Genomic DNA, 13,590 nt, shown 5'->3' with positions numbered 1-13,590 from the left:
AGGCATAAGAAAAACAGTACATGCCTTCATAGCAGTTAAATAGGCTTTTACATAAGCTTTTAAATAGACCTCATGCAGAACTAAGAAAAGCAATCTATGCATTAGGTAAATAAAGTGGGGTTTAGTAGGGTTACCATATTTTGTGCCTCCAAATGGAGGACACTCCACAGCCCCCCGGCCCCGCCCCAGCCCCGCCCACACCCCCGCCCCAACCCCGCCTCCTCCCCAAAGTCTCCGCCCCCTCCCCTGCTTCCCGCGAATATTTGATTCGCGGGAAGCCTGTAGCAGGTATGGGGCGGTGTGGGGGGAGGAGGCGCGGCCCAGGCTGGCCCCCCGGCGTTTCCAGCCTGGGTCGGCTCGGGCCCTGGGGTGCCGGCCCCGGCCGACCACCCCCGGCCCGCCCAGCACTGCCGGCCCCCGGCGGACCCCCCCGCCTCCCCGCCCCGCGGGCTCGGCTCCCTGCCTCCCCCCGCCGCCCCGCGGGCTCGGCTCCCCGGCTCCCGGCTCCCCGCGGGCTCGGCTTCCCGCCCCGCGGGCTCGGCTCCCCGGCTGACCGGCTCCCCGGACCCGCGCCTGGCCCGGCACTGTGACCCTGGCCCGGCACTGCCCCACTGGTTCCCGGCCCGGCACCATGCTCCCGGCCCCGCACCGGCCCCGGCCGAGCACCACCGAGCCCTCCTGATTTTCCCGGACATGCCCGGCTTTTGGGGATTTCCCCCCGGACGGGGATTTGAACCCCCAAAAGCCGGACATGTCCGGGAAAATCCGGATGTATGGTAACCCTAGATTTAGTCTTTCTAACTAAATGTAAGATTGTTGGCACTTCCATGCCTCAAACTGGATAGCAGGTGATGATTGTGCTGGGAAAGCATTATTGGGTGCTGCTGATGTACTGAGGCACATGATTTATTATGCCACCTTGGTATAAGGCATGTGGGAGTGGCTGTCAGGGAGAAGAGGAGCTGAAAGGTGAGCTGAGCAGTCTTAAGGGAGGGATTTTAGTAGCAGCCATGCCTGGCTTTGTGCTAGTCTTTGTTATCTTATTGTTTTCTTTGTCAGTACATAATGTCTTAGCCACACTGTTTAAATGTAGTTATTGATGACATAGTCAAGCATATAGTTTCTTTGTTAAGTATGCACCTGGGTGCTGGAACAACTGGTATAGTGGCGGTGCTGAGAGCCATTGAACCAAATGGCAAACCCTGTATATGATGGAAACCACTTCAAGCCGGAGAGTGTGGCAGCACCCTTAAAACCCCTAGTTCCAGCACCTGTGTGCGCACAGCGATTCTTTTCCTGAACTGGGTGGGGTACTGTAGAGTTTTATCTTCTAGTATACTTAAGAACACATTTCTTAAATGATTCTTCTATCCCCAGTTATGGAAGCTATGCTTGTGAAAACCAGGCTTGTTGGTAGCCTTCTACAAAATGTAGTGTGGGCAAGATCTAAGTTGTCTTAGTTACATTAGCTGTGTGCCCACCTTCAGAGCTGTTCAGAAATGTGGCACAGTGCAGTGATTGTAACTAGCAGAGGGAAAAGGGGTGATTAGAAGGCAGAGGAAGCAAAAAAATAAACACACAACCTGGTACAGCTGAGTTAATCCGCATACTTTCTTTTTCTGCTTTGCCTTGTCTCACCTTTGTTCTGTAAAGAGTGAGACACTTTTTTTTCCTTAAAGTTTTCCAAGAGAAGCCAGCAGCTGAATAACAAAATCGTTAAGGCCTAGTATTTGTTTTGCAAAGGCTTATTCTAATTATTTTCTTGTTCTTAAGAATGAGTTTTTGTTTAATTGCCTTGCAGTGTGTAAATATGGCTCTAGTTATTAGAGAAGACATTGTCTTTGAATTTAAAAATGTAAGCGTAAAGAAAACAGACCGTGATTATTCCCTCTTTGCTTTTAGGTTGCTTTATCGACCTTTGCTGTTTATGTACTGGTAGATAAGAACAATGTCTTGGATGCTCAGAAAGCTTTTGTTTCCTTAGCCTTATTCAACATCCTCAGGTTCCCACTGAATATTCTTCCTATGGTCATCAGCAGCGTGGTACAGGTAAGATTTTAATATTAGTGACTGATTAACTCCAAAGTGATTATTTCTATATATAGTGGCTTTTTTGAGGTCTGTGAATGCTTTAAAGCCTTACAGTCCTATGTGCACATAGAAGTTTCTTCTCTCTACTCACCACTGAAATGCAGTCACCTTAGAAGGTAAAGTTTTTGGGTCTCTTATTTTCCTGTGTATTTTGGCTTGATCTACACTTGAAAGTTACATTGACATAGCTGTGTTGGTCAGGAGAGGAGATGTGATGCCAACATACCCCCAATAGAGGCATAGCTACGTCGATGGAAGTGTTGTTCAAATCGGGGGTATTACTACACTGACAGAAAACCTCCTGCCTAGGTGTAGGTGTTTTCATTGGAGGCTATGCCAGCGTAGCTATGCTGACGTAGGCATGCTGGTATAACCTCTGTAGCATAGATATACCCTTTGTACAGCACCTAGCACCATCAGACCCCAATCCTAGTTGTGCCCTCTGGGTGTTACTGCACTACAAATAAATGCCTGTCTGTCTGTTTTTCCACTCTGAGGAGGGGGTGGGTGAAGTGGCTTGTGGTGGCTACAGTGGGAAGAATATACTGGATTTAACATCTAGTTAACCAAGCAAAATGAAGCTTTTTTATAAGCTGTGTGTAAAATAGTTATTCAATTGTTTCATGTTTAGGCAAGTGTTTCCTTAAAACGTCTCAGGTTATTTCTCTCGCATGAAGAGTTAGAGCCAGATAGCGTAATCAGAGGTTCTATCAAAGATGGTAAGTCCTTATTTTGTATAGTTTTTATTTGCTTCTATTTTGTCGTGTTAATTTCCAGTGCTACAAACTACAAGTATTGGAGCCCAATAGAGCATGTTTTGGGTGGGTTCTAAAGTGTCTTGTGGGCCTTTGTAATAAATGTTTGCAATTTGTGGAAGTTATGTATCTGGCAAGAGAAATCTGGGTTTTTCAATTCAATTTTTGTGCAATTTCTTTGAGGTTTTTTTTTATCCCCCTTCTCTTTTGTCCATAGTATAAAATGCTCATGTCCAGTGTCAGTAAGAAACGAGGGTTATTGTAATTATATTGATCACATTTAAGTGGACACCTTGCAGAAAAGTAATTTTCATGTAGCAGTCAGTGTAGGTCAGAAGATGGCAAAAGCACTCCCATACTGAAAACCCGTAATCACTTTTGTGGAGAGCATCTAAACACCACTCCTGAGGCCCAGAAAGAGTCTCCCCAGCACAGTGACACACACCTCTCTTCATTTATGGAATTGCATGTAGTCATCCAACTCTGCTTAAATACAATTAATACTACTCCAGTCTCCCATTCTACGCAGGGACTGTCAGTCATTATGTTTGTATAGTATCTACCACGGCAGGGCCCTACCTGGTGTAGTGACCTTTAGGTAATGCTGCACTATAAATTTATGTCTCTGTGGATTTATCACAGAACTGTATGGTTTTGTAGAATCTTAATGCCCCATGTTGTAAAATGTGCTGCTCTTATAGCTGGTTTAAACCCTGATAAGTGATTCCCTAGTCATCCTTTTTATAAAGCTAATACAATATTTTCTCTCTTGCTCTCATGCGTTCAAGTGGGTTCTCCATTACTAGATCCGCTTGGTTTTCCTATCAGCAGTTTCTTGCTATGACCATTATCTGCCTTCTTCCTTTTTTCAATTGAATCGCATGTCCGGATAGAATCCAGCTTCCTCAACTGGATTCTTTGTTGGCTTTACAGTGGCTTTTTTTTTTCCTGCTCCGCTGGGATTGGTAGATATGAAAGTGTGTCCCTCTAAAGCAGTGGTCTCCAAACTTTTTACAGCCAAGATCACTTGTTGAATTTAAGGGCAACCCAGGATCTACCCCCACCCCTTCCCTGAGCCCCCACCCCCTCACGTTGGCTTGTTCTCCCCCACCCTCTCTCACTTTCACCAGGCTGGGGGAGGGGGTCGGGTTTTGGAGGGGGTCCGGGCTCTGGGCTGGGGCCGAGGGGTTCGCAGTGTGGGAGGGGGCTCCAGGCTGAGCCTGGGGCAGGGTTTGGGGTGCAGGAGAGGGTATGGGGTGAAAGCTCTGTCAGGGAGTTTTGGGTACAGGAGGGTGCTCTGGGCTGGGGCAGAGTGTTGGGATGCATGGGGAGGTGCGGGGTGCGGGTGCTGGCTTCGGGGGGGGGTCAGGGCAGGGGTGCAGGAGGGGGTTTGAGGTGCTGACTGTGGGAGGGGGCTCAGGGCTGGGGTAGGGGTGCAGGAGGTGTTTGGGGTGTGGGATCAGGGCTGGGGCTTGGGGTGCAGGAGGGGCTATGGGGTGCTGGCTTGGGGATGGGGGGTGGGGTGCAGCCTCCCATCGAGCGGCACTTACCGCAGGCAGCTGCTGGTCGGTGGTGGAGTGAGGCTAAGGCAGGCTCCCTGCCTGTCCCAGCCCCATGCTGATCCCAGAAGGGGACAATGTATCCCTGTGGCTCCATGTGCTGCCCCTTTCTGTTGGCACCAGCCCCTCAGTTCCCTTTGGCCACAGTTACCCGTTCCTGGCCAACGAGAGCTGTGGGGGCAGTGCTTGCAAGCAGGAGCAGCATGCTAAGACCCCTGCCCACCCCCGCATGGGGCTGCGCTGGCCACTTCCGGGAGCGGTGTGGGGCTGGGGCAGACAGGCACCCAGTGGCACCGCCATAGATCACCATCGACTGGGAGAGTCCCCAGGATCGATCAGTCGATCGTGATTGACCGGTTGGTGACCACTGCTCTAACGTCTGAAAAGTGAATGTGCAATGTGGCATTGTAGGAAAAGTGCCTCTTGTTGATTTTCAGTTCAAAATTGTTCTGTTTACAAGTTAGGGCTGCTTTTTCTAATGTCAGTTTTGTTAACTCAGCCTTTAGTGCTTCCTTTGAATCGTAAGTCCGACTAGAATCCAGCTTCCTCAACTGGCTTCTTTGTTGGCTTTACAGTGTTAAAAGGAGTAAATAGTAAAATCTAATTTGTTGGGAAAGGGAAGCAGATTGAATACACACAGGGAGTCAAAGTCCTGCCAGTTGCATATCAAGGTAGTATTTTGATATACTTGCTTTTCTTGCCATACCTGTGCCGTGGCCAGCCAATGATTGTAACTTGAGAACCCCAGCCCTGTTTGTAGAATCAGTCAGAATGGAGCGTGAGCTATTAACGAAAACAGTGCTGGAGTTCTGTTACTAAAATAGCATTGGACCTGCCTCTGTGTGTGTGCCTGGATTTACTTCCCATGGCACAGTGCAGTGTACATCATACAACTGTTTCCTTATTGGTCTGCGTCTAAACATAATTTTTCTTTCATTATTTGCTAGCTGAAGGAAGCATTATTGTGAAGAATGCAACATTTAGTTGGTCAAGAACTGATCCTCCCTCACTGAATGAGTAAGAATTGGTATCCTAATTAGTTCTGGCCTATAATTGCACTAAATCTTTATCACTTTTTTAATTGTTTCTGTAAAGCTTGAAGTGTGTGCATCACTGCACAATAAATAAGCTCTGCTAAAATGGTATGTCTGTGCTCCAAAGAGCTTACAACCTTAAAGGAACAGCAATACAAACACATTTCACTTAGTCATAGATAGGATGTTCCATGCTTTATAAGGTGTGTGGGTTTTGTTTGGGGAGGGGCGGGGGAGAGACTGTTGAATGGGAAGGGAGCTTTTGCATCCTCCAATTAATTAGGAGTCTCTCTTTCAAGCATACAGGTTGGTACGAAAGAAGACAAAGTTATTAGTGGGGTAAGGAGTCTAAAGGAATAGCCAGGAGAAAATCTGGTGTAGAGCATATGCAGTGGGCTAGGGTAGAGGAAGAGAAGATGGAGGTAGGAGCAGAGTTCTCCGGAGGCTCAAAGTGATGAGAATAGCTTGTAGTTAATAGAAGCTGTGAGCTACACAACTAACCAGCCCCTTTCTTGTTTTATGACTTCATCCATGGGACTCCTTACACCTGTATCCCCTTCCCTGCCATGTTTCCACCCTATCCTCCAAGTCTCCCCCTTAAACATCTTATCTATAGCCCTCTTTGTTCCAGTACTGGGGATGGGTAGGAGAGGAACCTTACAAAATCCTCAGGATGCACACAGTGCTAACCAATGCACCTGCAGGATGTTTTTGCTTGAAAGTCTTCCCTTCTCCCTATCCTCTCCCTTGTTTTTGATCATATGTTTTCTGGGACGCTGATGTTGCTTGGTGTTTGTAAAACACCATGCATATTTATAGTGCTGCATAGGCAATATGAGGTCAAGCTGGTGCAGAGTTTCAAGCAAGGGTGAGAGTATCAGACTGGTGGGCAAGAAGGATGGTCTTGGCAGCTGCTTTTTGGAGGCCTGATCACATACTGAGACTATGATTGTTTATGTATAAGCAGAGCTGAGCACGTTCTGCATATAGAAGCTTGAATTCTCAGACTCATGTTCTTGTTAAAGAACCAATGGACTGTATTGCAATTGTCAGCAGCTTTAGAGCAGATGTTCTAATTGTATCTGGTGTTTCTCTGTATTTGATTCTACAATAAAATGCTCACTATTATTTGTGTGTGGTATTGTATCAAGCAAGGCTGAACTCTGTGTGATTTATTTCAGCATTAATTTCACTGTCCCTGAAGGCTCCCTGATTGCCGTTGTTGGACAGGTTGGCTGTGGAAAGTCTTCATTGTTGTCTGCCCTTCTAGGAGAGATGGACAAGAGGGAAGGATATGTGGCTGTCAAGGTAGGAAATGTCTGGATAACCGTTCTGTTTGTGGGTACTTTGGAAGTGTTATCACTTCAGTAGCATGAGGGGGATAAAAGCCTCTCAAATTAACAAGTTATTTTTTATGGGTGGCGGTGGGGGAGGAATTGTGCTTGTGCTGCATTATGATGTACATAGAGGCCTGAAAGTGTGCATGGTGTATTCAAATTTTCTTTTTATCATAGAAATATCAGGAATATAAAACCTTGTTCCTGTTTTTGCAGGTCTTTGTGGAGGACCTAGAGAAATGATTTGGAAGCTCTCTCAGCCCTAAATTGAAAGGGAGAGGGCAGGGTTGAATCACTTACAAAGACCTTTTTTCCAGCTGTAAATTTGTTCTTAATACAGATTTCAGTTGAAAAATCCAACGTTGTTCTTAAATTATCTGAAAAAAATCACTTCCCCTCTAAAAAAAAAAAAATAAAAATTGACTTTAATTTCCTTTGTGCCTATGATGGAGTTTTATTAATTTGGTCATCCTTTGAATCGTCCTAGAAAAACAAAGTGGACAAGACACGAATTCTCATGTTGCAACCCCCATCCCCCTCTCCCCCCTCCCCTTTTTTTAACAGAAAAAATATTCAACACAAGCCATCTTTTTCCTTACACCCTGTTGTATGTGATGGGAAAGGGGGGAGAAATACTCCAATCTTTCATTTAATCATTCAGCAGTGACACAGGCATTTCTGAACATTCTTAGTCAAGATATGAGCCTGAATGTCTTTTTAGTAGGGCTATTGATTAATCGCAGTTAACTCCTGCGATTACCTCAAAAAAATTAATTGCGATTAAAAAAATGAAGCACAATTAATCGCAGTTTTAATCACACTGTTAAACAATAGACTACCAATAGAAAAACAAATATTTAACAAATTTCAAAATTTTCATATATATTGTATTCTGTGTTGTAATTGAAATCAAAGTATATATTTTATTACGAATATTTGCACTGTAAAAATGATAAACAAAAAATAGTATTTTTCAGTTAATAGAATCAGAAGATTAGGGTTGAAAGAGACATCAGGAGGTCATAGAGTCTAACCGTCTGCTCAAAGCAGGACCAACCCCAACTAAATCAAAATTCACCTTGTACAAGTACATTAGTGCAATCTCTGTCATGAAAGTGCAATTTACAAATGCAGATTTTTGTTCCATAACTGCACTCAAAACCAAAACAATGTAATACTTCAGAGCCTGCAAGTCCACTCATTCCTACTTCTTGTTCAGCCAATCGCTAAGACAAACAAGTTTGTTTACATTTAAAGGAGATAATGCTGCCCTCTTCTTATTTACAGTGTCACCAGAAAGTGAGAACAGGCATTTGCATGGCACTTTTGTAGCCAGCCTTGCAAGGTATTTACGTGCCAGATATGCTAAACATTCGTATGTCCGTAAAAAGAACAGGAGTACTTGTGGCACCTTAGAGACTAACAAATTTATTAGAGCATAAGCTTTCGTGGGCTACTGCCCACTTCTTCGGATTCGTATGTCCCTTCATGCTTTGGCCACCATTCCAGAGGAAATGCTTCCATGCTGATTCATTAAAAAAAATGTGTAAATTAAATTTGTGACTAAACTCCTTGGGGAGAATTGTATGTCCTCTGTTTTTCCTGCGTTCTGCCATGTATTTCATATTGTCGCAGACTCGGATGATGACCCAGCACATGTTCTTTATGTTAAGAACACTTTCACTGCAGATTTGACAAACGCAATTAAGGTACCAATGTGAGATTTCTAAAGAAAGCTACAGCACTTGATCCAAGGTTTAAGAATATGAAATGCCTTCCAAAATCTGAGCGGGACAAGGTATAGCGCATGCTTTCAGAAGCCTTAAAAGAGCAACATTCCGATGCGGAAACTACAGAACCCGAACCGCCAAAAAAGAAAATCAACCGTCTGCTGGTGGCATCTCACTCAGATAATGAAAACGAACATGCGTCGGTCCGTACTGCTTTGGATCGTCATCAAGCAGAAACAGTTATCAGCACGGACACGTCCTCTGGAATAGTGGTTGAAGCATCTGGCACATAAATATCTTGCAACACCGGCTACAACATTGCCATTAGAACGCCTGTTCTCACTTTCAGGTGACATTGTAATCAAGAAGCCGGCAGCATTATCTCCTACAAATGTAAACAAACTTGTTTGTCTGAGCGACTGGCTGAACAAGAAGTAGGAATGAGTGGACTTGCAGGCTCTAAAATTTTACATTGTTTTATTTTTGAATGCAGTTATTTTTGTATATAATTCAACATTTATAAGTTCAACTCTCATGATAGTGATTGCACTACAGCACTTGTATTAGGTGAATTAAAAAATATTTTTTATTTTTACAGTGCAAATATTTGTAATAAATATAAAGTGAGCACTGTACACTTGGTATTCTGTGTTGTATTTGAAAACATGGAAAATATCCCCAAATATTTAAATAAATGGTATTCTATTGTTTAACAGTGCAATTTAAAAAAAAATATTAGATTTTTGATTTTTTTTTGTGAATCGCGTGATGGATTTTTTTGAATCGCATGACAGCCCTACTTTTTAGCATTCACTACTTCTATTGAGCACATGTATTTGCATGGAGAATTCAGCAAGGTGGTTGTTGGGGGGCGGGGAGAGGGGAGAATGTTCCATTTGAAGCCCATTCCTCAAAACATACTTGCAACATGATTGCTGTAGAAGAGCATGGCTAACCTGAGCTGCCACAGCCACATGCTGTTTTAGCATGCTAGCTAAGGAGAGTTAGCGCATCTGTCTGCCTGCACTGGGAAGCGCACTCTCAGCTGCACTGTAAAACATACACTAGCACTGTTTTCCCCAATTGTATGATGGGCATCATGCATCTCTTAGAAGGATGTTGAATGTGATTATTGTTTGCATGGTGCTTTGAGGATGTCTGTGAGATGTTATTTAAATAGAGTGAAATACTGAATAGCTAATTTTTGTTTCTTATAGGGCTCAGTTGCCTATGTTCCTCAACAAGCCTGGATACAGAATGCAGCTCTGAAGGACAATATTATCTTTGGGAGGGAGATGAAAGAGAGCCAGTATAAACGTGTGATTGAGGCGTGTGCACTTCTGCCTGATATAGAGATTCTTCCTAGTGGAGACAGAACAGAAATAGGGGAAAAGGTATTGAGATACACCCCGTATCCTAATGGATGCAGTCATTGGAGTTGAAGATACATACTTTCCATTCCAACTCCCTTTTTAGAATTGTACGGGACTTGAAAATCTTTTTGGTAAAAATCTGTCAGACCAGGTCTCCACCTGAAGATGAATTTTATTTATTTAAATAGTTGAGCAAAAGTGGTGCTTTTTGAATGCTAGGAAAGCTGGGGAAGAAAGCCTGTCCCCATTAGTAAATTGATGTAATTAAAGGATTTTCATTATTATTGTTAAGCAGTCTAAGAGCTGAATCTTGATGAGCAGTATGGAAATCACCCTCGTTGCTGAATGTTTAATTTAACTAAGTGTTGAAAAATGTAAAAACTTATGAACAGGGACTGAGGTCATCTATGGAATCAGCTTGGAGTGACCATAGCTGTGGACTTGCTAAGGAAGACAGTTTGATGCTTCACTGGGCAGACTCTTTCCACTAGCTGCTTCATTGGCCCCAAAGCCCCCAGTGTCCGTACAAATCCACTTTCCAACCAAACTAAGCTAAGTTCTCATCCAAGAACAGCCACCCCTCACCTGAAAGGAGCAGGCAGCTAGGTGAATTGGGCTGTTTGTCAATGGGGAAAACAGGAGGAGAGCCCTTGAAAAGCCCTTACCTAAGCCCCTGCACAACATGCAAAGCATATAGAGGTGGAGGGAAGGCGCCTGCATGCTTTGGTGCACAGAAGGAGCTCCCACACTGGTGCATCCTGGGAGTGTGCAGCGTCTAGGGAGAGTGCCTAGGGCTCGCAGTTCTGGTGGGTGTTCTAACCAAATAGTTCCAGATTGTGGAAGATAGCAGAGCCAGAGTGCCAGCGCACAGAGGAGGAGAGGATTTTTAAACAGGAGTTCTGCACTTCTGTCTCTGAATAAGGCCCTTGCAAAACCTAGGGCTAGTCGTGCTCTTTCTTGGCTTGCTCTCGTGATGACTACAGACATGAGTTTGCAAATGGGTTATTTTTTCAGAGTATATTTATTAAGCATGCCATTTTTCACTTGTAATATGAAATAGCCCCTATACAATCAAGAACTCCTATTTTTTCATCGTGGTAACTAAATGCTTGTTTATCGTACAACACTGAAGTGGCTTCCCAGCTTAGTAAGAAAACTAAATGCAATCATGTTTAAGATGCTTTCCTTACACTGGGCAAAATATAGGAGGTGATTTCCATTCACAAAACTCCCACTTTAATTCATGGAAATCCTGTGAATGTAACGAGTTACAGGACATGCAGTAGAGATGATTGTATTACAGTGGTGCCAAAAGTCCCAGTCTGGAACTTCCTCTCTCTTGTGGGAGGTACTATAGAAACATATAGATAGATATGGTCCCTGCCACTCTATAGTGTTTCACATGTTTAGAGGCCTGGCCAGACGTTAATTAATGTCTAGATTTTTCCATACATATCAAAAAGGAGGCGTTGGCCCACGATTTTTAACACTATTAAGCTACTGAAATAATGTCTATTATTTGGTATGTTTATCATGAAGCTGCAGCTCCTCTAATGCCTTCACAGAAGCCTCCTATGACTTTTACCCTGAAACAATGTATTTTACTGTAAAACCCAGCAGCACTTTATTTCCTCCTTCTCCAGGGTGTGAATCTCTCTGGAGGACAGAAGCAGAGAGTCAGCCTTGCTCGGGCAGTTTACTGTAACACTGATGTCTATTTATTTGATGATCCTTTATCTGCTGTTGATGCCCATGTTGGGAAGCATATTTTTGACAAAGTTATTGGACCAAAGGGAATCCTGAAAAACAAAGTAGGTATTTTTAAATACTTCAGATCGGGTGACTTTTCCATGGAATGATCCTTTCTGTGATTTAAGCTTGGTTCAAAAGGTTCCAAGAACTAGAAAACTCCTTTGAAACAACTTCATCCATTTTACTTCCCGGTTATCATCATTTTTATTCCTCAATTCTATTTCCAATTGGATCTGACTTGTTACATGATCTTGTGAAAGTCGCATGAAACATCTGGACCTGGCTTTACTCATTTGTAAAATGGAGAAGTGATGTGAAGACGTAGGCCCAGATATTTAAAAGTATTTAGGCGTTACTCGGCTCAGCATTGCAATGCCTAAGCCTTATTTTCAAAAGTGACTTAGGTGCTTATGTGTCGGAATGACTTTCAGTGAAACTTGGGTGCCAAAGTCACTTTTCAAAATGAGACACATGCTCCTAAGTCAGGCAGATGTTGCAATGTTGAGCAGAGACAGAGCTTTAAAAATGTGAGTTTCGTGTTTATAAAGTGCTTTTTGAGCACCTCTGATGAAAGGTCCAGTAGCATCAGTGCAAAGAATTATGAGAGAGTTCAGTGACTCCAAAGGCCTAAGATGCGGGTCAGCTGGAGAAAACGACTATTAAAAAACAAGAACTAATTTTGTCTAACAATTACCATGTGCCTGTTGCGTGTGTTGTTATGCACATAATTAAAATCTGCTGTGCGACACTTACTGCAAGAATTTAACACTTAGGTACTGTTTAGAGAGCCTTGTACTCAATATATATCTCTTTATATTTTTAACATCTAGACTCGGGTTTTGGTAACCCATGGGGTCAGTTATCTGCCTCTGATGGATACAATTATAGTGATGACTGATGGTAAAATATCTGAGATGGGCTCTTACCAAGACCTGCTAAAGCAAGACGGGGCCTTTGCCGAGTTTCTTCGTACATATGCTAATGCTGATCAGGATGTGGAGAATGGAGGTAAGCTCACAAAGAAACTGCACTGAGCTAAGATGATGTGCTGCCTGCTAGTGGGTTTGTGGTAGTATGCTTCCTTGAGTGCTTTTCCTTCCCCATGGTAGATCAAAATAGGCAGGGATCCTTGTTTCATGAAGGTATCCATGATTGGCTGGTAGAATTGAAAACCAGGTATTCAATATTCAGCATAATAGTGAGGTCTGTTGGGCTGTAGAAGAATCTTCTGTGGAAGCCCAATCGTGGATCCTTTCAGATTGTCCAATACAGCTCTGAAGTCAGTCTAAGGCTGGGCATCTGTTTACTCTTAGATTTAAAAAAAAAAAAAAAAAGTCATGGAATCTCTGACTACTTATCCACAGGGCTGGTGAGTCCCTCACATAAATGGAACCTTACTTAATCTGAGAGCCGGAAAGAGCAGCTGTTCTTTTCCCAGATCTTCCTGTTACAACACAGCTGCATTCACACTTAGAGACTGCGGGGAAGCTTTGTAACTTTCTGGTATTGCATCTTGTCTGCAAATCGTGGAAGAAGATCCAATGCCTCCCAGTCTGATTTCTTACAAGACTTGCCCAAATTGTTTTCTGGCTTTGTTCCCTGTAGTAATGCTCAGATACAAGCAGTGGTTTTTAGTGTGCTTGGCTGGGGTTACGCTGATATTCCCTCTGTGTGCACACAGGACGTGTCCTTTGGCATGCACCCTCTGCTGAGGCACACAGATGGCAGGTTTTGCAGGAAATGGATTGCTCCTGCTGATTTTTTGCATAATTCACACCTATCACCTGGAGTGCTGCATGGGTGTTTGGTGCTCGACACTCCATCCTGCCTGAACATGAGCAGTGCACTGAACTACAGAATTTGAATGAAGCTGTCAGACAAGCCATAGAACTGTACTGAATTGCTGCTTGTCCTCTTAGCCAGGAGATAAGTGAAAATAGTATTCTGCCCTCTACCACG

The 13,590-nt window shown here is 43.7% G+C and overlaps 1 protein-coding gene across 3 annotated transcripts in view; it reads left to right on the top strand.

The window, feature by feature from the left end:
• Positions 1–13,590, top strand: part of LOC117883493 (multidrug resistance-associated protein 1) — a 97,123-nt gene that overhangs the window by 58,437 nt on the left and 25,096 nt on the right. For all 3 annotated transcript variants that reach the window (XM_034782763.1, XM_034782762.1, XM_034782764.1), the window contains exons 13-19: positions 1,903–2,049; positions 2,723–2,810; positions 5,353–5,422; positions 6,621–6,747; positions 9,724–9,900; positions 11,523–11,690; positions 12,462–12,639. In XM_034782763.1, the coding sequence (XP_034638654.1) occupies positions 1,903–2,049; positions 2,723–2,810; positions 5,353–5,422; positions 6,621–6,747; positions 9,724–9,900; positions 11,523–11,690; positions 12,462–12,639 (955 nt within the window). The remainder of the gene's footprint in view (positions 1–1,902; positions 2,050–2,722; positions 2,811–5,352; positions 5,423–6,620; positions 6,748–9,723; positions 9,901–11,522; positions 11,691–12,461; positions 12,640–13,590) is intronic.

The sequence above is a fragment of the Trachemys scripta genome, chromosome 10, assembly GCF_013100865.1.
Source record: "Trachemys scripta elegans isolate TJP31775 chromosome 10, CAS_Tse_1.0, whole genome shotgun sequence".
Taxonomy (NCBI): Eukaryota; Metazoa; Chordata; order Testudines; family Emydidae; genus Trachemys; species Trachemys scripta.
Note: the sequence above shows the minus strand (reverse complement) of the source record. Positions and strands in the feature narration are given on the sequence as shown.